The sequence below is a fragment of the Ricinus communis genome, chromosome 4 (genome assembly GCF_019578655.1).
Source record: "Ricinus communis isolate WT05 ecotype wild-type chromosome 4, ASM1957865v1, whole genome shotgun sequence".
Classification (NCBI taxonomy): domain Eukaryota; kingdom Viridiplantae; phylum Streptophyta; class Magnoliopsida; order Malpighiales; family Euphorbiaceae; genus Ricinus; species Ricinus communis.
Window position 1 is genome coordinate 25,956,825 of NC_063259.1, and position 22,050 is coordinate 25,978,874.

The window sequence follows — 22,050 nt, forward strand, 5'->3', positions numbered from 1 at the left end:
TTCCGGCTTTTGTTAATAGTCCAAAATGTGTTTGCATTCTTCAACCTATGAAACTTGGAGTATTAGAATCAACAGGATAAAAAGTGAAGAGACGTTAGGTTTTACTAACATCTGCTGCATAGCCCTCTGTAAAGTTGTTTACAATGAATTGATGTACACGAGGCATAGAAAGAAATGTGTGCATTTGCTATTCCAGACGGCCTTCCTGCATTTCCAACCCCAATCCCAACATGCCCTTAAAGCTAAGATAGGCAATGACATGAGCATATGTGTCCTTTCTTTAGGAAGAAAATTTGGCCTAAAAGATCCTAACCCTCAGCTTGTTTTCACTCATTGCTACAGGGATAATTAAAAGGGTCTGTAATTGCAAAATTTGGTTATACAAAATGATCGAATTGAGTTGAGTTATTCTCAGAATGTCCTGTGGAGATCTTGGACTGTTTTTACATGATCATTTGAATAACCTGAACTGATATTTGATTCCAACTTCTATACGACAGAGATAACATCTTCTCCAACAGCATAATTGCTATGTAAAAAGTTAACTTCATAGCAGTACTAGTATTTAAAAATAATCCCTTTACTAGTACCACGTGCCTTAATCATGTTTTGATACTAAATGACGAGGGTGAAGATAATAGATTGAGGACCATTTCCATGGTGGAAACTTCAGCTGTTGCCCACATAATATGATGTTTATTTTTACTAAAACAAACTGTTATTTGAATTATTAAAACTACTTAGGCCACAAAACTATTGCATTCTTGTTCAAAAGTTATTTCTTTGGCATATTTGCAAAGCAAATTATACATAAAAATTAGAAAAATTTAAAGATCTGTTAAATTGACAGATACAACTCGAATAGAAATTAGAAGAAGTCACCATTACTTTTGAAGGAAAAAATCAACGCTGCAGTAAAGTCATGCAAGAAATCTCCAAAATAATAATAATAATGGAAATTTTTGTCGGAAGTTATATATTTCATTAAAATAGGTTTGTAATAAATTTTTAGTATTATTAAATAACATATTATTATTATTTATAGATCAATAATAGAAACATAGTTAATATATTATTTTAAAAATACTAATTAATATAGTAATTATATTTATATTCTTTAATAGATATAACATAAATAAAAGTTATAATGTTAAAGTTATGTTTATGTGTTAAAGAGTTATTGATATAGAGATAATATTACATTTTGTAAGGATTTTTGTTTATATAAAATCCAATAATTAGAAATTCAATTACCCATCTATTTTGTTGGTCAATATATATTTTATGTATGTATATAAAATCTATGCCGTATATGTATGCACATTTTTTTGGTGGTTGATTATATATCTTTACACCAAACATTATAACATGCCGCATTATCTTATACCTACTTTTTTTTTTTTTTTATATATAAAAACAAAGATAAAAATGAAACACGATTTAATCAAAATCTTTAGGTTACAAATGAATGAAAATGATATAAAATGAAGAACACTGTTAACGAGGCTTAATCTTTAATTTCTCCATTTTCCTTTCAATTTCCATCTAAACAAACAAAACCTTACCTCACCCCCTTTTCTTCTCTTTCCTTGAGCTCCTCTCTTCTTCTTCTTCTTCAATGGATTAGTTGCCTTACCTGTTTTGTCACTCACCCGCACCTTACTCTTCCACTCTCCACCTAGATTTCATCGCCTAATCTCACCGCCAAAACTCCTCTCTAAATCCCTACATCAGTAACACATACAATCTCTCTCTCTCTCTCTCTCTCTCTCTCTCTCTCTCTCTCTCTCTCTAAGCCATTACACATTTTTCTAATGTCAATCAATCGATTCCTGTGATAATCAATGGGGCATAAAAAGCGCCTCCCCGCTTCTCGCTCTAAAAACACTCCTCCACCGTCCGCAACGGCTCCAACTGCCGCCAATGATGATTCTGAGTTTTCACCTAATCTGGTGAAGATCGAGCCGTCGATTTCTCTTCAATCAGACGGTTCGTCTTACTCATCAATCAAAGTCGAATGCGAACGTGCTTTGACAGCGCTACGCCGTGGAAATCACACAAAAGCGCTGCGTTTAATGAAAGAGTCATGTGCTAAGCATGGAGGAGGAGATAACTCTAACTCAACATCTCACTCTGCTGCTTTAATCCACCGAGTGCAAGGCACGGTATGTGTTAAAGTAGCTTCAATTATTGATGATCCTAACGCTAAACAACGGCATTTAAAAAACGCTATTGATTCTGCTCGTAAAGCAGCCGAATTATCGCCAAATTCAATTGAATTTGCTCATTTTTACGCCAATTTATTATACGAAGCAGCAAATGATAGTAAAGACTACGAAGACGTTTTGAAAGAGTGTGAAAGAGCATTAGAAATTGAAAATCCGATTGATCCTGCCAAAGAGAGTTTACAAGATGAGAGTCAACAGAAAATAACCACCCCAGAAGCGAGGATTGCTCACGTGCAGAATGAGCTGAGAAGTTTGAAACAGAAATCAAGCATTGCTTCGATCTCTACTTGGATGAAGAATTTAGGGACTGGTGAAGAAATTAGATTGATTCCAATACGAAGAGCTGCTGAGGATCCTATGGAAATGAGGATAGTTCAAACTAGAAGACCTAATGAAATTAAAAAAGCTACCAAAACTCCTGAAGAGAGAAGGAAAGAGATTGAAGTTAGGGTTGCTGCTGCCAGATTGTTGCAGCAGAAATCTGAGAGCAGTACTAGTTTTTCAGTAGAGAGGAGTGATAAGGGAGCTGAGATGCCTGCAGGGAGCGATAAGAGAGGAGGAGAGAGGAGGAAGTATGGAAATTTTAGGAAGAGTGGGAGTAATAAGGAGAGGAAAGATTGGGTTCTATCGTATTGGAATTCTATGACTGTGGAAATGAAGAGAGATTTGTTGAAAATTAGAGTCAGTGATTTGAAGAATTATTTTGGTTCATCGTCTAAGGATGCTTTGGCTAGCGAGGTTTTGAATGAGGTGTTGGCATTTGCTGAGGAGAATAAGACATGGAAGTTTTGGATGTGTTGTAGATGTCTTGAGAAGTTTGTTGATTCTGGGAGCCATATACATCATGTTGTGCAAGAGCATATGGGGAATCTTATGCCTAAAATGCAAGCTGTTTTGCCTCAGAGTGTTGATAATGAGTGGATTGAGATGATTCTTAATTGTTCCTGGAAACCCCTTGATATTTCCTCTGCTATTAAGATGCTTGGAAGTCGAGGGAAATGCCAGGATGCGGATTTTGTTGGGGATTTGTACTCAGGGAGTTCTAATGAGGAGTGTGATGACTGTTTTAAAGATGCATGGGATTCTTCTCCGGAAAAGGAAAATTTGAGAGATGGCTATAGTGATTGTATTGTAGGGAGTAATGATGCCTCCAAAATTGTGTGTAAAGAATGTGATGATAACCAGAGTTCCATGGCATATTCTATTGATAGCTGGCCGTTATCAGAGGACCCAGAGCGAGGAAAGCTCCTTGAAAAAATCCATGCTGTATTTGAGGCACTTATTAAACACAAGTATCTTGCAGCAAGCCATCTAAACAAGGTGATACAGCTTGCTATGCATGAACTACATATTTCTGCCAATGGTTCTCAGCTTCTGAATCACGGCGTTGATCAGACACCCTTATGCATTTGCTTTCTAGAAGCCCCTCAGCTTAGAAAGATCCTTAAGTTCTTGCAGGAACTATCTCATACTTGTGGTTTGGGTAGATATTCTGAAAAAAATAGTATTACAGATGATGTAAGTGCTGCGAACAGTTCTGAGATTAAAGATAAAATTGTTCTTAATGGTGATGCCTCGTGTCTTTACTTGGATGAAAGCCTATTGCCATCTGAATGTGCTCCTAGAAAATATCCTCAAGATGATGTGGCCACAATAAATCCTACTCATGTTGGCTTTGGGAATGGGGTTGTATCTGATGGTGATGCTTTGCTCTCATGGATATTTGCAGGCCCCTCAAGTGGGGATCAATTGCAGTTATGGATGCATACAAAAGAAGAGAAAGTTCATCAAGGAATTGAAATTCTCCAAACTCTTGAAAAGGAGTTTTACCACCTACAAAGCCTTTGTGAAAGAAAATGTGAGCACTTGAGCTACGAGGAGGCATTGCAATCTGTAGAGGATCTCTGTCTTGAAGAAGGTAAGAAGAGGGAGACTGATGGTCGTAGCTGCTATGAATCTGTACTTAGGAAGCGGAAGGATGATCTTGCTCACAATGCAGATGATACTCTGTTCATTAGCAGTGGAATTGAGTCAGATGTCATTGCAAATGTATTGAAAGAAGTAGAAGAGATGAACCGCAATCAATTTGGATACCAGGATACTTATGGCGGCATGCATCCTCAGTTATGTGACTTGGAATCTGGTGAAGACAATGACTGGAGAACCAAGGACTATAGAGATCAAATGGACGCTTGCATACAAGGTGTAATTGATGGACAAAAACATCAGTTATCAGTAGAGGTCAGTATGTTTGTTTTAGGAGCTCTTGTAGATAAAAATATTTAGAGCGATTTTTGCCACTTATACTTGCTTGTTCTGTCATGCAGCTCAGCAAAATCGATGCCAGAATCATGCGAAATGTAACAGGGATGCAGCAGTTGGAACTCAAACTCGAGCCTGTTTCTGCCCTTGATTATCGGTTAATATTGTTACCTCTAATGAAGTCTTACATGAGGGTTTGTGCTGGACATGTTATAACTTTTTGTGGCATTCCTCAACTTCTCTGGCTAGTGGTTACCAGCCCCGCTATTTTTTCCTTTGACAATTTCTTTTGCAGGCCCACTTGGAAGATTTAGCTGAAAGGGATGCCACAGAGAAGTCTGATGCTGCAAGGGAAGCATTTTTAGCAGAACTGGCACTTGATTCGAAGAAAGGTGCTCGAGGAGGAAGTGATAATTTGAGAAATTCACAGGAGAAGGCAAAAGATAAGAGAAGGAACAGAGAGTACAGAAAAACCAAGGACTCAAAGGTTTCAAATTTTAAATTTGGTTGTCCTTCTTAGATAATGTGTTACTATGAATTGATACCTAATGTTATTTGGTAATTGATGATGCATGTATGATCTCTTCTTTCGTTTCAGAGTACTACTGGAAATGATCATCACTTGCTTCATGATGAGATTGCGGGATTGGGGTATGTCTCCTCTTAATCTCACTCTGCATCTTTTTCTGCAATAAATGCTCCATTTTGTCTTGGGCCTGCATATTATAACTGCAAACACTGAATTTAGCACGTTGTGTTTGATTGATCTCTTGCTGCAGTTCCCTTCCAGTTACATCAGATGGTGGCCACCTGGATTCTGACATTCTTCATTCGATGAATGGTGATGACATGAAACAACAAGAGGAAGAATTTAGACGTATAATTGAGCTTGAAGAAGAGGAAAGAAAGCTAGAAGAAACTCTGGAGTATCAAAGGCGAATTGAAAATGAGGCTAAACTCAAGCATCTTGCTGAACAACAATTTAAAAAATGTAACAGTACATTTCAAGAAAAGGTGGCTGGCAGAGTTTGCTTGGACCCTGGTGCCGATGCTGGACATGAGCCATTGGTAAGCAAAAAGCCTTCCTGTTCATCATAATGTAATGAGATAGAAGTTGGTGCTAGCGATTTCCTAGTTCCATATCTTTGATTGAATGCTGAAGCTTATGCCAGACTTTTCATTTTTTTTGTTTTATGTATATCTACCAAAATTGAACTTTCAGGAACAGTTGACACAGAAAAATGGGTTTCCCAACAATTTAGAAGTCATGCCCAAGGCAAATGGTGCTTCAGTGCCAGTAAGCACTTCTTCAATATCCAGAAGTCAATTCATTAGTGGTTCGAGTAACGCAAAAGTAGACCAAGGTTAGCATCGTGTTATGAATATTAAGAATGTGGCTAGGCTTCACTATAATTTTCAGCAGCGTTTTCATCATTCTCTTTTTGCAGAGCTATCTAATGGAGGAGCTACAGAAGATGGCATTTTGCCTTCTGACCGGCGGACAGGAAGGAGAGGGAGGCGGCAGAAGAGCTCCATTAAATCTTCTGATGGAAAATATCAACCAATTTCTTCCGAGAAGAATAATGCTGAAGTTGGAAGTAGTATGTGTTTCTGCTTTGTGATTAAACTTTTTTGCATTCTTTATGCGGCAGACTTTGTAATAAATAGTAAAGTGCATGCGATTATCTCAAAAATGTTTCTAACTTGATTTTATCCTTGCTGTTTGAATTTGAAATCACCTGAAATTTTTCTGTATGTGTTGAGTGCTTCTTTCATTTTCGGGGTTCCCCCTTCCATGCCCCTACCTTGTCTGTTAGAAGTTCAAGATTTGATCAGTCCATTTCAGTTTCATTGTTTTCTCCATCCTAATAAATATTAAAGTGCTTCAGAGTTGGATGTAAATATGGGTCGACTGCTATCAATTTCAAGGTAGTAATGACTTGGAAGTTGGGTATATTATAGCCCGATGTACCACTAATTTTTTATGAGCACTTAACCTCCTCTTTTCGTTTAAAGAACTAGTCTTAACATTCAACTACTGACTTTTATTTCCAATGTGTCAAAATCAAGATTGAATCAGGTCATAGCTTAGTTCTTGTATAAGAGATGCTTACTGCTTTTCCTGTGGTATCTTAATGTATGGCTTTAGTCCTTTGTCCGTACTTTGCAGGGTTGTTCAGCCACTGAAATTAGTTCACATATATTGCTGATTTAATCTTTTTCCTGCGTTTCTTTAGGGTTGTTTCTTGCAATGTGATGTTAGTAAGTTAGTTCTTACTTCTTAGAGTTCTTACTCCACGCTTTAAACTTGTTGGTGACATAAATCTTTTGTAGAAATGGGTTGTCGAGAGGCTTCTAGTGTATTCATTTTCTGGAAATTGGATAATTTTCTGCTCCTGAAGTTTTCTTATGAGTGTTGACTCTTGAATGCAGTGTACTTTAGTATCTATGTGATGGTTACACCAATATTTTGCCTATTCAACATAAATGCAAATTATATGAGATTTGCATTTTGAACTATATTTGTCTAAGATGCTATTCAATGGTCTGCCTTTTTGCCTGAGGATGGTTATGGGCAATCAAAAAAGGTTCTTCAGCCATACCTTTACAGTATAGCCCAATTATGCATGATCACCATGAAGTTGAAACTGATATTATTAGGTATTGTTCATGTGAAAACAGTTGCTCCTAATATGGGGGACAGTGGAACTAAGACCTTGAGACAGTTACAGGCAGAGGAAGATGATGAGGAAAGGTTCCAAGCTGACCTTAAAAAGGCTGTACGGCAAAGCCTTGGTAAGAAATTCTCATCATATTGCTATATTCTTTATCATTAAATAAGAAAGTAGATGCCAACTAGAATGGCTATGAAGGATCAGGATAAATTGATGCCCTTTTAGTGTTTGAACTCTAATGTTACTTCATTTTTTCAATCTGTTGATACTTGTAGACTTTGCTCTTACAACATTCATATTTGTGTAACAAAGAGGGCTCTTTACCAAGTTGTAAACCCTGAAATCCTTCTGATTATTGAAGTTATGAAGTATCTTTGCTTCATATAAGTTTTCATTATTTTTACCTTTGGCGTAGAATTGCAAAATCTACTACTTTGTGGAATTAGTGGATATCCACACTGGATTGAGGCTGTCATCTGTTTTTATAGGACGAGGCATTTTAGGATCATGTATTTTCAAACTTTATCTTTGCTTCATATAAGTTCTCTCCATTATTATCTTTGGCCTATTTTATAATTGCAAAATGGTACCAGTTTGTGCAAGTACTGAAGTTCACTCTGGATTGAGGTTCTCATATGCTTTGTAGAACGAGACAGTCTTTTAGGTTAATGGATTTCTGAACTTTGTGTAATCAATTATCAAAATCATTTGAGCAACGTAAATAACATGGTCATTTGCAAACTTAAGTGGAAGTTAGCATGTGAATCTGCAACCTGATTGGTCCTTGAGGAATGCTACCAGCCAAAATCCAGCTGCATGAGTAAAATAACTACGAGATTGACTTTGGGATTGATTTTTCATCCATCTATAACTTAATAAAGGAGTATATTTTCAGTTAACAAACTCAGAGATTGTTTCTTGGAGTTCTACATATAATGTTTGTAAAGGCAGCTGTTGAGAAATTTTTGTTTGTATGTATTCAGCTTCATGTCAGTTAGGTTGAGACAAAGCATTTCCAAGTTATGTGGGATAAAATATTTATGGAAGTCTCAACTCAAATAAGTGGGTTTGCATATGAAATGAAAGTATTTACCTTCTAGATGCATTCATAGCAAATTGAATCGATCTCCTGCATCATTGGTATTAAATTGGAGCCAACCTGGGCTTTAAACAATTGCTGGAGTTTGATTAGTCATGCCTGGTTCGAGGTTGCAATGCATATATTATGCGTCTACAAATTTATTTGCATCTTAGACATTCAATTTTCCTTGTTCCGATCCTTCAGTTACAAATATATTCAACACTATATGCTTGTATATCTGTTGATTTTCTAGACACATTTCAAGCACATCAAATAATGCCTTCAAGTTTGAGGCCACAAAATTTTCCCCTGGAAGCTAATGGTTGCAACGAAACACTTAATGTGGTTACAATTGAAGATGCGAATGGGACTGATGTGGTTGGTATGGGCTTGCAGAATGATGTTGGTGAATACAATTGTTTTCTAAATGTTATAATTCAGGTATGTTCCGAAGCAATAACTTTTATTACTGCATTATTTGTTTCATTTGTGCTTCTTCATGTTCATATTCCCTGACCTTATTTTTTTGTGGTTTCTTCTCTAAGCTCAGTCCTTATGGCATTTAAGACGGTTTCGAGAGGAGTTCTTGAGGAGATCAACATCAGAGCATGCTCATGTGGGAGAACCATGTGTTGTCTGTGCATTGTATGAAATTTTCAACGCTTTGAATGCTGCGTCCACAGATATGCGGAGAGAAGCTGTTGCCCCTACATCTCTGAGGATAGCTCTGAGCAACTTGTATCCAGATAGTAATTTCTTTCAGGAGGTATTATATATGAATCGTGTTTGTACATCTTGCTAGTCCGATATCTTCTTAACTGTGGCATTATTCTTTTTTCACTATTCGGTTATAACATAAGAATTCACTTACAGGCACAGATGAATGATGCATCTGAAGTGTTGGCGGTATTATTTGATTGCCTCCATCAAGCATTTGCTCCTGGTTTGGGCGTTTCTGATTGTGAATCAGTGGAAAGTAATTCCATGGGATCTTGGGATTGTTCGAACAGTGCTTGTCTAGTGCATTCTCTTTTTGGAATGGACATTTTTGAAAGAATGAATTGCTACAGCTGTAGTTTGGAGTCAAGACATCTGAAGTATACTTCTTTCTTTCATAATATTAATGCCAGTGCCCTTCGAACAATGAAGGTTTGTATTGCTGGTTGAGATGCTTTGTGCATTCACTTAATACTGAAGCCTTTTATTCATGATATATTTTGTGCAGTTGGACGGTAATCTGTTGCCCTTACTTTACTTCTCCTCACCTTTCAGGTCATGTGTGCTGAAAGCTCTTTTGATGAGCTTTTAAATCAAGTGGAGATGAATCATCAATTAGCATGTGATCCTGAGAGCGGTGGTTGTGGGAAGCTTAATTACATCCATCATATTCTATCAACTCCACCATATGTTTTTACGACAGGTGATTTTTCTCAGCATCAAAAAGAAATTTGTACTTTGCTGATTAATTGTGCCATCTTGTGGAGACTCAAATGATGAATTGTTTTGGTTCTGTAGTTATTGGATGGCAAAATACATGTGAAAGTGCAGATGATATCGCTGCAACATTGGCAGCTCTTAATACCGAGATAGATATCAGTGTTCTTTACCGTGGCCTAGATCCAAAAAGCATGCATGGCTTGGTTTCGGTGGTATGTATGGGAGGATAGAATGACTGTCATTTATACCATTATGATTGATAAGTTGATAATAAGAAATTAGATTTGGTAAAATTGGAAATATTTTCTTTTGATTCTCTTAATAGTTCCACAAGGAAAGATGAATATTCTGAGGGATAAAACTCAATTCAATTAAGCTATAATCTCAAACTAGTTGAAGTCATATTTGGGGCTGCGTCTTTCTTTATTCAGGGATGAAAGGTAAAGAAATGTATTTAGACTGAAGCCAGTTGTAAATGTTAAAAGTCACTTAAAAGCACTAGCTTTGCTGAGGATTGAGAGGAGTGGAATTGGATGCACACAGTCAATAAATTGTAAAGGGAAATGCAATGGCACAATCATATGCTTTTGAGAATAATCAGTCAAATTCAACAGTTTCTTCTGCTTTTGAGAATAATCAGTCAAATTCAACAGTTTCTTCTTTTACTTAGGAAGCATAAACCTAATAAAATTCTTAAGAAACTTGCCTTTTGAAACTTCTATTTTCGGTGGGTGGTATACCCTCTTCCTTGTATATGCTTATTGCTTGAATTTTTGGTTGATTATTGCTACCAGGATGTGATTTACTTCATTACCTTTATTCCTTGTATTACTTCTGCAACTTTTAGGTTTGCTATTACGGTCAACATTATCATTGCTTTGCCTATAGTCAGGATCAAGGACGATGGATTATGTATGATGACAAAACTGTCAAGGTGAATTTGCCTTCTGTTTTAGATCCGGCCTTTTATGTTTGTGCTTTGCTCTGACATTACGATATCCATTCTGTTTCAGGTAATTGGTAGCTGGGCTGACGTGCTTTCCATGTGTGAAAGAGGGCACTTGCAACCTCAGGTTCTTTTCTTTGAAGCTGTAAATTAGTGGTTAGTGGAACTTGTCAAATTTACTGCTGCACAAAAAGCACTGGGTCAGCATGGCTTGATATTTGATAGCTGCCCGTGATGAGGTGTTGTTATTAACGATGTAGTGCAGCTTTTACCCTAATGCAGTTAAGATGGTAAAACATACAACAGTGGCTTTTGAAGGGCTTTAAGTTGTGTTACGAAAAGAAATTTCAGATAGAAGAGCAAGAGTTGTCAAATATCAGAAGTTTTGTAGGAAAGACATGGTCTTCTAAAGGAAGAATAATGGACAAGGGAAATTTTCTTTCGGATTAGAAGAGACTGGAGTGTAATTATGCCACTCTTGCATCCAAGTACTCTTTTTTTTCCGTGGTAATTGGGATTCATGTACATGGAATTTTCTTCATTTTCTCGTGGATTGTTTCCAATAAGGTGGTTTGGTCGAGGAGAAAGAGCCTGCCTGTGAATGCAGCGGAAGAACATATGATGGCAAATAAACATTGGATTGTTGTGGGGAGCATATACAAATAGCAATTGCAAGTGGGGGGAATTTAGTTACTTAGTTTGAAGCTGCTTCTAGATGTCCAAATTTACCGGAAAATTTCCCCCTTTAGAAGAGATTTATGTATAGATTACATCACGACCCCTTGCGTCTTTAACTCTTCATATGCAGCTTATTGATATTGCATATGATCACCATATAATGCAGATGGGGTATTCATAGTAAATCTATATTTGCTCATTTGTCATGTTTAGTTGCATTGCTGCATATTTCTCGCTATATATCCTTTTGATTTTGATTTTGATTTTGATTTTGTACACCGCACCTTAACCTTGCTTTCTAAAATATTTATATAAAAAACATTCTTCTGTATGTTGCACTTCTTCAACTTTCTTGCTCTGTGAGAATGTTGCTTCAATATTTGGTAAGAAAATTTCCCAGCACATTGTATTGTATTTCTCTTGCTGCTACTGCTCTATACTCAGATTAATACTACTCTTAAATTTATTTTTCAGCCCTAATGGAAACTCCTGCTGTCAAGTTGATTCAAAACTCTTATTTTCTATTCATTTTTCTTTTGTTATATTTTTTGAATCAAGGAAACATGATTGTTTAATAGCTCTGTAATGTGGATTGTGAAATAGAGCATCTCCTCTTTCAGTCTCTCTTTTGTTTTAAGAAGAATGTTAGTTTATCTTATCATTTTCTCTACCATCTTATTGTATCAACTCAGTATTGCATTTTTATATTTCCGATGACTGTTACTAAAGTATTGTCTTTTTTAACTATAGAGAGAATATTTTTAACAATATTATAGCGTCTTGTGTCAAAAATTAGTAAAAGAAAAATTGACCGACTCAAATAACATTACCTGTAAGTATGGGGATTGCATTAGCAGTGTAATTTTTTGTGTGAGTGTCGTAGAATCTTCTGTGGATTATATGTCATTATCCGCTGATATTAATATCATACTGAAGTAATCAAAATTGTGAAAGAGGTTACTGATAAATCCTTAGTTTGAGTGTTATTACGAGAATAAATGAAAAACTTCCTTTTCTTTCCAAGAGTATTAAAAGTAGAAAATATGAATAGGCCAAGTCGATGGATATAGCATATACCCTTAAGAATTCGCATCTCTTTTACTTGCTCTTGTCAAATCCGCCACTAACAGACCTCTTCACCATAAAGAATGTTTACCTATTTCAGCCCCAACGTTTTCAACATAATTATTGTCAGCCTTCTCTTTGCCTTTATGATGGTCGTCGCAGTCATTATGTATACAATGTGCTTTGCATTAAATACTTAATCTTGCCACCTAAGTAGCATCTCATCTTAGAATCGCCACGCCACGGCCCCCTCCTCTCTTCTTTCTTTCTTCTTCCTCATAATTTTTTCTCCTTAATCAAACGCTAACAACTACCACTACCTTAACTACTATTGCCACCAAAAATGAGTTAACAAACTTTTTAGTAGTATACCACCATCATTATTATTATTATTTACTACATATTTTAGAAGAAATTGTTCTAACCAATATCTTGTATATCCTCACTTATAAACTAATTAATAAATAATTAATATATATTTATTAGCTTTTAAATGATACAATATCTATTATTTGTTGTGGTGTATATGTTGCAAATTAATGAAACTTACTATCATAGTTGTTAAATTATTCTTTGCTGAATAAGTATATTATGTTTGAAGTTTTTCTTTTATTTAGGAAGTTGATGTTAGTTTTCTTTTATTTAGGAGTTAGTGGCTTTTATTTAGGCAAATAAACTCAGAAGACACGTATGTATTGGTTGAGATATTTTAGTGCATTTTTTAGTATTTATAAAGTTGTAATCGTTGTTTGATTTTTTATTAATTTTGAGTAATAAAAGTTCAGTTTAAAAAGGATCTTCTATGCTTTCTCTTTGGTTGTTTCTTGTCTTTATATTTCTTACATGGTATCAGAGCTTGGTTGCTTATTAATTGTTTGATTTTATTACTCAATTAAGATGAATGGTGGAAGCAGTGTCTCTGTAGACAAGCTTGTTGGTAACAATTATAGTTACTGGAAGCTATGCATGGAAGGTTATCTACAAGGGCAGGATTTGTGGGATCTTATCTCTGGTGATGAAGCTGTAATTCCAGAAGATACACCATAGAATGCCGAGTTGCGGAGGAAGTGGAAGATTAAGTGTGGCAAAGCTTTGTGAACATCGATCAGTCAGGAGTACATAGAGCACGTTCGTGATGTGAAGTCACCAAAGCAAGTGTGGGAGACACTTGAAAGGTTGTTCACTTAAAAGAACACAATAAGGTTGCAGTATTTGGAGAACGAACTTGCTGGGATGACTCAACATAATCTTTCAGTTTTAGAATATTTTTTGAAACTTAAAACCTTGTGTTCTGAAATTTCAGAATTGGATACAAAGGAGTCGTTGAATGAAGCTCGTTTGCGTTGTTATCTTATTCGCGGATTGCGGAAAGAGTTTATGCCCTTTATCTCCTCGATACAAGGGTGGGCAAATCAACCTTCTATTATTGAGCTGGAGAATCTACTCTCAAATCAGGAAGCATTGGTGAAACAAATGGGCGGCAACAACAAGTTGTCTCCCTCTCAAATGGAGGATGCTTTTTACACAAAAGACAAGCAAAAAGCAATTATTACTCTAAGCATGCTTAAGGTGACAACAAGCAATTCAAAACTGAATGGCAATTTAGAGGTAATTCAAAAAACTGTTATAGGTGTGGAAAGTTGGGACACTTAAAGCACGATTGTCGTGTGAAGGTGGTGTGTAATCGGTGCGAAAATCAGGTCATGTTAAACAAAATTGTAGTGTAAATCTCACAAGAGCAAATGTTGCCCATGAAACTAGTGAGTTTGAACAACTCAAGTGGGAGCAATGCTTATCCATTGAAGCTGTTGATCAACCTGTTGTTGTGAATTCTGTTGTGCAACAAACAAATGCAGAACCATATGCTAATGCTTCCATAGACTATAGCAAGGATTGGATTGTTGATTCTCGTTGCTCTCATCATGCAACGGGACATGATTCTTTACTCTATAATGTTCGTCCGCATCATAGAAACAAAGCTATTGTTACACCTGATAATTCATTATATCCTATCGTGAACGAAGGACAGGTCGATGTTAAGAAAGATATTTCCAATGCTGGTATCGTTTCTCTCGAAGATGTTTATCATATTCCAGGCTTAAAGAAGAATCTTACTTCAGTTTCTCAGATTGCTGATTCTCTGAGGTATGTTCTTTTTGGTCCAGATGATGTGAAAAATATTTCCAATATAAAACACCTTCAAGCTGATGTTTTATTTAGTGGAAAAAGAAAAGAGTCACTTTATGTATTGTCTGCAAGTGATGCATATATGGAAAGACAGGTCAGAATGCAAGTGTGACACTTTGGCATGCTCAGTTAGGCCATGTTGGTTATCAATTGCTATAGAAAATCTCTACAAAGACGCTTCTTGATGGTGTTCCTCCTTTTAAAGAAATTCATCAAGATGTGGTTTGTCCTGGTTGCCAATATGGAAAATTACATCGTCTTTCTTTCCCGAATTCGAAGAATAGAGCTACTGCTACACTAAAGCTGGTACATTCAGATTTGATGGGGCCAACTAGAATACCCAGTTACAATGGTTTTCATTATGTAATGGTTCTTGTGGATGACTTCTCTCGGTTCACTTGGGTGTTTTTCTTGGAACACAAAAGTAAGACTTTCTCCAAGTTTATTCAGTTCAAGGAGCAGGTGGAGAAAGAATTTGGGCTGCCAATAAAGTGTCTACGCAGCGATAATGGAGGAGAATACATGTCAGATCAATTCCTAAATTATTGCAGAGAACATGGCATTCGGAGTCAAATGACTTGTCCAGAAACTCTACAGCAAAATGGAGTTGTTGAGCGCAAGTTGGCACATCTCACATCCATGTGCTTGTCATGGTTGCATGCAAAGAACCTTTCGAGAGAGCTATGGACAACAGCTATTCAATCAGCTTGTCATGTCATAAATCGTCTACCTCCGTGTCTAGGAATAAAATCATCTCCTTCTGAAGCACTATACCATCACAAACCAAATATGAGTTATTTTCGAGTCTTTGGCTCAGTTTGTTATGTCCATGTTTCAAAAATTAATCGGACTAAACATCACCCAAGGGCAAGGCGTTGTGTTTTTGTTGGTTATGACACTCACAGAAAAGGATGGAGATGTATGGATCCAGAAACAAAGAAAGTTGTTGTTTCTCGTGATGTGGTGTTTGATGAAGTTTCATCACATCAAATTTATGCAGATACAAATAGAGGCACAACTGATCTTTTCCAAATTTTTTGGTGACGATGCATCCAATGAGCAATACTACTCATTCTGGAGAAAATATTCAGTAAGATGAGGTTATAGGGACTGCTATTCGGAGGTCCTCTAGGCAAAGAAAGAATCCTGATTATTTAACTGATTATGAAGTTCAGTTAAATCATTGCTTTGTTGTGTCCTATTTTCTGATGGAAGATTCATGTGTTAATGAACCTAAGTTTTACAATGAAGCTAAAGGTATTTTTGAATGGGAAGTAGCAATACGGGAGGAAATATCAGCTTTAAACAAGAACTGCACATGGGAGCTTGTTCCGAAGCCAAAGAATGTTGAATTAGTTACTTGTAAATGGGTTTACAAGTTGAAGAAAAGGGCTGATGGCACTATCGACAGGTATAAAGCTCGTCTTGTTGCTCGTGGTTTTTCTTAGCAATATGGTCTAGAATGGTGATAATTCTAAAATGGTGATAATTCGAACAATTATATCACTGGCTGCTTACAAAGGCTGGAAACTGTGGCAATTAGACGTGAAGGATGCATTTCTTTATGGAGAGTTGGATAGAGATATATGTATGGAGCAAACACATGGATTCATTTCTAAGGAGTTTCCTGATTATATGTGCCGACTCAAGAAGGCTTTGTATGGCCTCAAACAAGCTCTATGTGCTTGGTATGGTAAAATTGCTCAATACCTTAATTTTTGTGATTTCAAGTCTTCAAGTGCAAATTCAAGTTTATTTGTTAAGAAAACATCTGTAGTGTGCACAATGCTCCTTTATGTGGATGACATGATCATTACCAATGATGACAATGCTGAAATAACTCGTCTTCGAGATGCTCTATCTCTTCTATTTGAAATGAAGAGTTTGGGAGAGGTTAGCTGTTTTCTTGGCTTGGAGGTTAAAAGGTCAGATGGATAGTTTCTCTCTCAAAGAGGATATGCAACAAGTTTACTGAATCATTTTCATATGGGGGAGTCAAAAGCAATGACTACTCCTATGGAACCTTGCTTGAAGTTAACTAAAGATGAAGGAAAACTATTGGAAGATGCAACACTTTTTCGACAGCTTGTTGGTAGTTTATTCTATTTAACTATCACAAGGCCTGACATTTCATATTCTGTAAGAGTCATCTCTCAGTTTATGGACAAACCACGTGAGAGCCATTTAATTGCAGCAAAGAGGATTCTTCGCTATGTAAAAAGCACTCTGAACTTTGGGTTATTGTATATGCAGCATGCATCATTTCTTCTAACTGGTTTTGTAGATGCAGACTGGGCTGGTGATGTGAATGATAGGCGCTCCACAACAAGGTATTGTTTTAATACAGGTTCAGCAGCAGTCTCATGGTATAGCAAAAAGCAAACTACTGTTGCTCTTTCAAGTTGTGAAGCTGAATATGTAGCAGCTACTATGGCCACTCAAGAGTGTATTTGACTTAAGAGGCTTATTCAAGAAATGTTCTCTGTCTTGGATTATCCAGTTCCCATTTACTGTGATAATGAAAGTGCAATTAAGCTTGCTGGAAATCCAGGACATTCAGCTGCAAAAAATACGAACTGAAGATCAAGTTGCTGATATATTAACCAAAGCACTTGGCAAAGCAAAATTTGAAGTGTTTCGAAGTGCTCTTGGTGTTGTTGACAGTAAGTTTGCACTAAGGGGTAGTGTCGCAAATTAGTGAAACTTACTGTCATAGTTGTTGAATTAGTCTTTGTTGAATAAGTCTATTCTGGTTAAAGTTTTTTTTTTTTTTAAGAAGCTGATGTTAGTTTCCTTTTATTTAGGAGTTAGTGGCTTTTATTTAGGAGTTAGTGGCTTTTATTTAGGCAAATAAACTCAAAAGACACGTGTGTGTTGGTTGAGATATTTTAATGCATTTTTTAGTATTTATAAAGTTGTAATCGTTGTCTATTTTTTTTTATTAATTTTGAGTAATAAAAATTCAGTTTAAAAAAGATCTTATCTGCTTTCTCTTTGGCTGTTTTTTGTCTTTATATTTCTTACAGTATGAACCTACAATCATCAACATCAATCTATCATAATTGTACCCTTAAATTTCTTTCAAATCAAAAAACTTATATACCTAATTGCTTTTTCAAAAATTAAATATCCAGCAAAAATCACAACAAGAAGAAAAGAAAAAAGACCAGTAATAGAATTTGAATATCAAAATTCATCTCAATTGACTTGGTGAGATTATTGATTTGTTAAATTTTTTTTTTCTTTTTTTGAGATATGATTTAGATTTTAGTTGATGAGGCAAGATGATATTATAAAGTGAAAAAAAAGAAGGCAAAAATGGATTAATATTATTAACATTATTTGGCAGAAATGAGGAAAAAGTAAAATAAAATTTTATAAAATAAATGAAGAGATTAGTTTTATTTTGTTTAGAAACAGTAGATGATAAATGAAAGTTTTAGAACATAATATACTCAATCACTCAATTGATGGATAGAAATTTGAAGAATTTGAAGTATTTTAAAATTTCATATTATTTTCGAAATTGTAACTTTTTTTTCAAATAAAAAATAAAAAATTCGAAAAATATTCATCCAGGTTGTAAATAACTCGACCATGCTAGAGTGGAAGAAATAAAAATAACCCTCATAATCTCTGCTTATATAAAGAAAATGAACAAAAAGAAAGATGGGGAAGGATTGATGGGTTTATTGACTTGCTGACATTATAAGGGAAGGAAGAAAAAGAAGGAAGCTGAGGCACGAAAGCAAGGAGAAAGAAGATGGAAGAGGACATATGTAAAGGTGATGTGAAAGCTCGACGCTGTCGTTAGGCTTAACAGATTCCAATTAATGGGATTATGTTCATTGCATCTTTTGGGACTAAATCTTTTTCTTTTTGTTTTCTTAAAAATGTCAGGACTCATTTATCAAAAAAATGCGGAACTTATTTTGGGGCTGCGCCAAGCCTATGCTTCATGCGAATACCAAGCAAGAAAATGCTCTTCTGGGTGCCCTTTAGCACCTTACTTTCCTCCTGACCAAGAAATTGCTCGTAACTTAATTATTTGGTGTAGAAAAGAATCTCGAAACTCTTGGCGCACCTCTAAAGCAAGAACCAATACGTTCTTTAATATAATTAATCTACCAGGCAAATATCGGCGAAAGGTTTCCTGTTCATGGGCATGCTTCATCTGTCAGCTTCATTATCAGATTAGGCAAGCTGAAAAGGAACTCCACAGCCATACTACTAGTGGTTATACCTCTGGTTACTTGGTTCCAATGATCATTTAGGAAAGGAAAAATCTTTATGGGTTCAGCATCCATACGCTACTGATGATAATACCAGGTCCATGCCAAGTCAGTCTGAAGAGCTGGGAAGAAATCTTTCTATTGGTTTCCAAAGTTGATGGTAAGAGCTGGGAAGAAACTTTGAGGGACAGAACACAATGCACTAATAAAGCATATTGCCCAGGACGAGACAATTAATTAAAGAAGAGCTACCTACGTTACAGAAGAGGATGGATCGTGATTGTGCATGCATTCACCAATTTGTAGTCTTTGACTGTACTCAAATTAGCCTAAATCTTAGTATTTAAAATAAAGATTTCAAATAAAATACATAACTTTCATCTCACTAAATTCTAGCGTACTTTTCAGCGATCAAAATATTAATTAATTAATTCTTTCAAGAATTTAAATTATTTTAATCTTTAAAAATTTATTGTCATTTATTTTTATTATTATTATTATTATTATTATTAGCAATTTGAGTAGTCTAAATGTTATCTAGTTCTGCTCATTGAAGAATCCTTAGCTGAATTAGGTTTATTATATAGAAATATAAACTACTCAGTAATAGTAATATAATATATAATAATATAGTAATATTAATTGATACATAATAACTATTGCTATTGACTATAATTAATAATTTCTCAATAAAAATGTAACAAATTATAATAGTATCAAATACAGTTGATGGCCAAAGTAATTGGCACTGTTGGTTTGAAAACATACATCCATTTATTTGCAAAATATATATATGAATATGAGAAATTCTTGAATGGGGGTTGGACCTATGCATATGATTCTGGGATCAAACAGGTTTACATTTAACTAATCCTTTGATGGGTGATTGATCAGTTATCAACTTTATCTCTTGGAATTATGCCAAACATTATCAGGAAAAATTACATGATCAAATGATCAACAGAAAATTCATTTTGCTTAGTAAATCTAAATCGGAAAAAGATTTGAGTGAATGCTTGAGAGAGTATTGATTGTACGTGGTTGAGTTTTAAATTCAAACTCGGGTAGGAAACCACCTGCTGCATTCTGTCATACAATATCTATAAAAAAGCTTATATAGAATTTACAGCTTGTTTGTTTGTATTGCCTTTTTACAGTTGTATCTAAGCAACAACCAGGAATTTTCATTTTGAATAAGTTCATACTATTTAGATTAATCTGTCCCTGAAAAAGATTATAAATGAAGGTTCCATAAAGTATACATAAATAGACCTCAGTATCACACCCATGCATTGTTTAAAAGGTCCTATTCCTATATATGATAGTAGCCTCTTAATTTCATGTTTTTGTGGGGTGGGTTTCTTGGTGTTTGATATAAATAGATATATGTGTAATAAATCTAAGAGTAAATTAGATTGACCATCTCCATCTGGCTCTAAAAGTTGCATGGAAAAAGATTGAAAGCCAAGCCACGTATTAGCAAAGTGTAAAAAGAAAAAATACATGTACACATATATTTGACCACCCAGAAATAGGAGTCTGCTAAACTAGCAACATTTGTCACTAACGGTCATATAATACTTGAAAGAAACAGCATCCCAACCTCCTTCAAATTCGCTATCTCTCTTCAATATTCGATCTCCTGTTTTACTCAGTCTCCTTCACATCCAACAAATCCGCTCATATCAGACCTGTTCAGCGTTAAAATTGTTTACCCTTCTCAGTTTCAACAGCATCTTAGCTATTTCCTTTCCTTTCTGTATCATCATCGTTACTTTCATACATTCTGTAATTAATATAGCAAGAAATACACCCAAAAACATTTTTATCCAAGATTTTGATGCTAAAAATATGACCCTTAAGGGTGGCACCAGCCAAGCTTGTGCTTCATGCAAATACCAGAGAAGAAAATGCTCTACTGAGTGTCCTTTAGCCCCTTACTTCCCACCTGACCAACCAAAGATGTTCCAAAATGCTCATAAATTATTTGGTGTAAGAAACATTACTAAGATGCTCGAAACTCTTGACGCCCCTCAAAAGCAAGAAGCAATGCGTTCTATCATCTACCAAGCAAATATTCGCGAAAGGTTTCCTGTACATGGCTGCTGGGGCATCATCTGTCAGCTTCATTATCAGATTAGGCAAACTGAAGAAGAAATACATGCCGTACATGCACAGCTTGAGATGTACAGGCAACATCATCAGCATCACATCTCTTCTTTAACCGATGATGTGGCTTCGCAACTAGAATTAGGTATGGCTCCTCCTAATAATGCCCTTTCGCTTTTCGGTCACACTTCTACTCCTCAGCCTTACAATGTGTCTGGCATGCCTGTTTCCCAGCAGCATTCCTACTCTAATAGCAGTAATGCTGGTTACAGCTCTGGTTACTTGGATTCTAAGGATCATTTATGGGTTCAGCATCCGTATGCTACTACTAATAATAACAATACCAATTCAATGGCGATTCAGTCTCAGTTGGTTGCGTCACAGCCACTAGCTATCCAACAAGTTGTTCAAGATTATGATGAGATACATCCGTTTTTCGACACTATTGATGATAGGCAATCTTACATTGATTCTAAAGAGCCTTACGACTCAAGGTACGATTTATTGCTCCGCTTCTGTTTCTTCATTACTAAGCTGCTGCGCAGATTTATCCTGATTTTCTTACTTGGTCTCCACAATTAATGGTATACATTTGTGTTTCAGTTCGGAAGAATCATTGAAGGACACGACACAGTCTATTGAGCATGTTGCCGAAAACGAATTGAAGAGTGCTGCTGCATGCTTTAGCCTTACCAGTGTCAATTGAGCCACATAAACTGATTAGCCTTTTCTATTTTGATAGTTTTAATTAATCAATGAGCTCAAGAATAGTACTGATGATGTCAAATCTTTCATTTTTCCTTTCTTTTTTCTTTTTGGACATTTCCCTTAATCCACATCATAGAGTACATTCTACAGTTTTGAACCTTTTTCCCCCTCCTGTAGAACTTTTATAATTGATTTTAGAATCAATAGTTTAATTTATTAAGTCTTCTTGTTTCAATAACTGAAATCTTCCTTGGGTGCCTGGAGGCTGGTCAAATTCTTGCGGAACAATATATGCTATGGGGATGATCAGCTAATTATTTGACAAAGATGTTCTGTGTGATTTATTTATGTTGTTCAAGCCTTCAAGAAGTGATTTGCATGTTAATTAGTACAGCAAAAGCATAATTAACAATGCACGATTAATTTGCAAATTACCCTTTCT

At 35.7% G+C, this 22,050-nt stretch overlaps 3 protein-coding genes across 7 annotated transcripts; all 3 read left to right on the forward strand.

The window, feature by feature from the left end:
• The first annotated feature begins 1,476 nt into the window (after window positions 1–1,476).
• LOC8258164 lies at window positions 1,477–11,802 on the forward strand. 5 transcript variants are annotated; one of them, XM_025158882.2, is made up of 16 exons: window positions 1,477–4,469; window positions 4,556–4,684; window positions 4,786–4,977; window positions 5,089–5,141; window positions 5,270–5,558; window positions 5,713–5,854; window positions 5,939–6,091; window positions 7,173–7,286; window positions 8,500–8,687; window positions 8,797–9,012; window positions 9,120–9,395; window positions 9,519–9,666; window positions 9,762–9,895; window positions 10,531–10,617; window positions 10,697–10,756; window positions 11,782–11,802. In XM_025158882.2, exons 1-16 carry the CDS (start codon window positions 1,845–1,847, stop codon window positions 11,785–11,787), a joined length of 4,812 nt encoding a protein of 1,603 aa, XP_025014650.1. In that variant the 5' UTR covers window positions 1,477–1,844; the 3' UTR covers window positions 11,788–11,802. The 5 variants fall into 5 exon arrangements, with proteins under 5 accessions (XP_025014650.1, XP_015579618.1, XP_015579623.1 ...); XM_015724132.3 differs by lacking the exon at window positions 11,782–11,802 and adding an exon at window positions 10,895–11,638 and having other exon boundaries at window positions 10,697–10,785; XM_015724137.3 differs by lacking the exon at window positions 11,782–11,802 and adding an exon at window positions 10,912–11,638 and having other exon boundaries at window positions 10,697–10,785.
• Window positions 11,803–16,563: 4,761 nt separating this feature from the next.
• LOC125369870 (secreted RxLR effector protein 161-like) lies at window positions 16,564–17,013 on the forward strand. The gene has a single exon (XM_048373140.1). The coding sequence runs from the start codon at window positions 16,564–16,566 to the stop codon at window positions 17,011–17,013; it is 450 nt and encodes a 149-aa protein (XP_048229097.1).
• A 3,410-nt stretch (window positions 17,014–20,423) lies between these two features.
• On the forward strand, window positions 20,424–21,934 carry LOC8258162 (LOB domain-containing protein 27). The gene is made up of 2 exons (XM_002511456.3): window positions 20,424–21,394; window positions 21,504–21,934. The coding sequence occupies exons 1-2, from the start codon at window positions 20,643–20,645 to the stop codon at window positions 21,604–21,606; spliced, it is 855 nt and encodes a 284-aa protein (XP_002511502.1). The 5' UTR covers window positions 20,424–20,642; the 3' UTR covers window positions 21,607–21,934.
• Window positions 21,935–22,050: the final 116 nt, after the last annotated feature.

Bases quoted from the DNA above. Each gene is read 5' to 3' on its own strand.
- LOC8258162 (XM_002511456.3), top strand. From the start codon at position 20,643: ATGACCCTTAAGGGTGGCACCAGCCAAGCTTGTGCTTCATGCAAATAC. The intron at 21,395-21,503 runs GTACGATTTATT...TTTGTGTTTCAG, and splicing joins AAAGAGCCTTACGACTCAAG to TTCGGAAGAATCATTGAAGG.
- LOC125369870 (XM_048373140.1), top strand. From the start codon at position 16,564: ATGACTACTCCTATGGAACCTTGCTTGAAGTTAACTAAAGATGAAGGA.
- LOC8258164 (XM_015724132.3), top strand. From the start codon at position 1,845: ATGGGGCATAAAAAGCGCCTCCCCGCTTCTCGCTCTAAAAACACTCCT. The intron at 4,685-4,785 runs GTTTGTGCTGGA...TTTCTTTTGCAG, and splicing joins TAATGAAGTCTTACATGAGG to GCCCACTTGGAAGATTTAGC. The intron at 9,396-9,518 runs GTTTGTATTGCT...CTCACCTTTCAG, and splicing joins GTGCCCTTCGAACAATGAAG to GTCATGTGTGCTGAAAGCTC.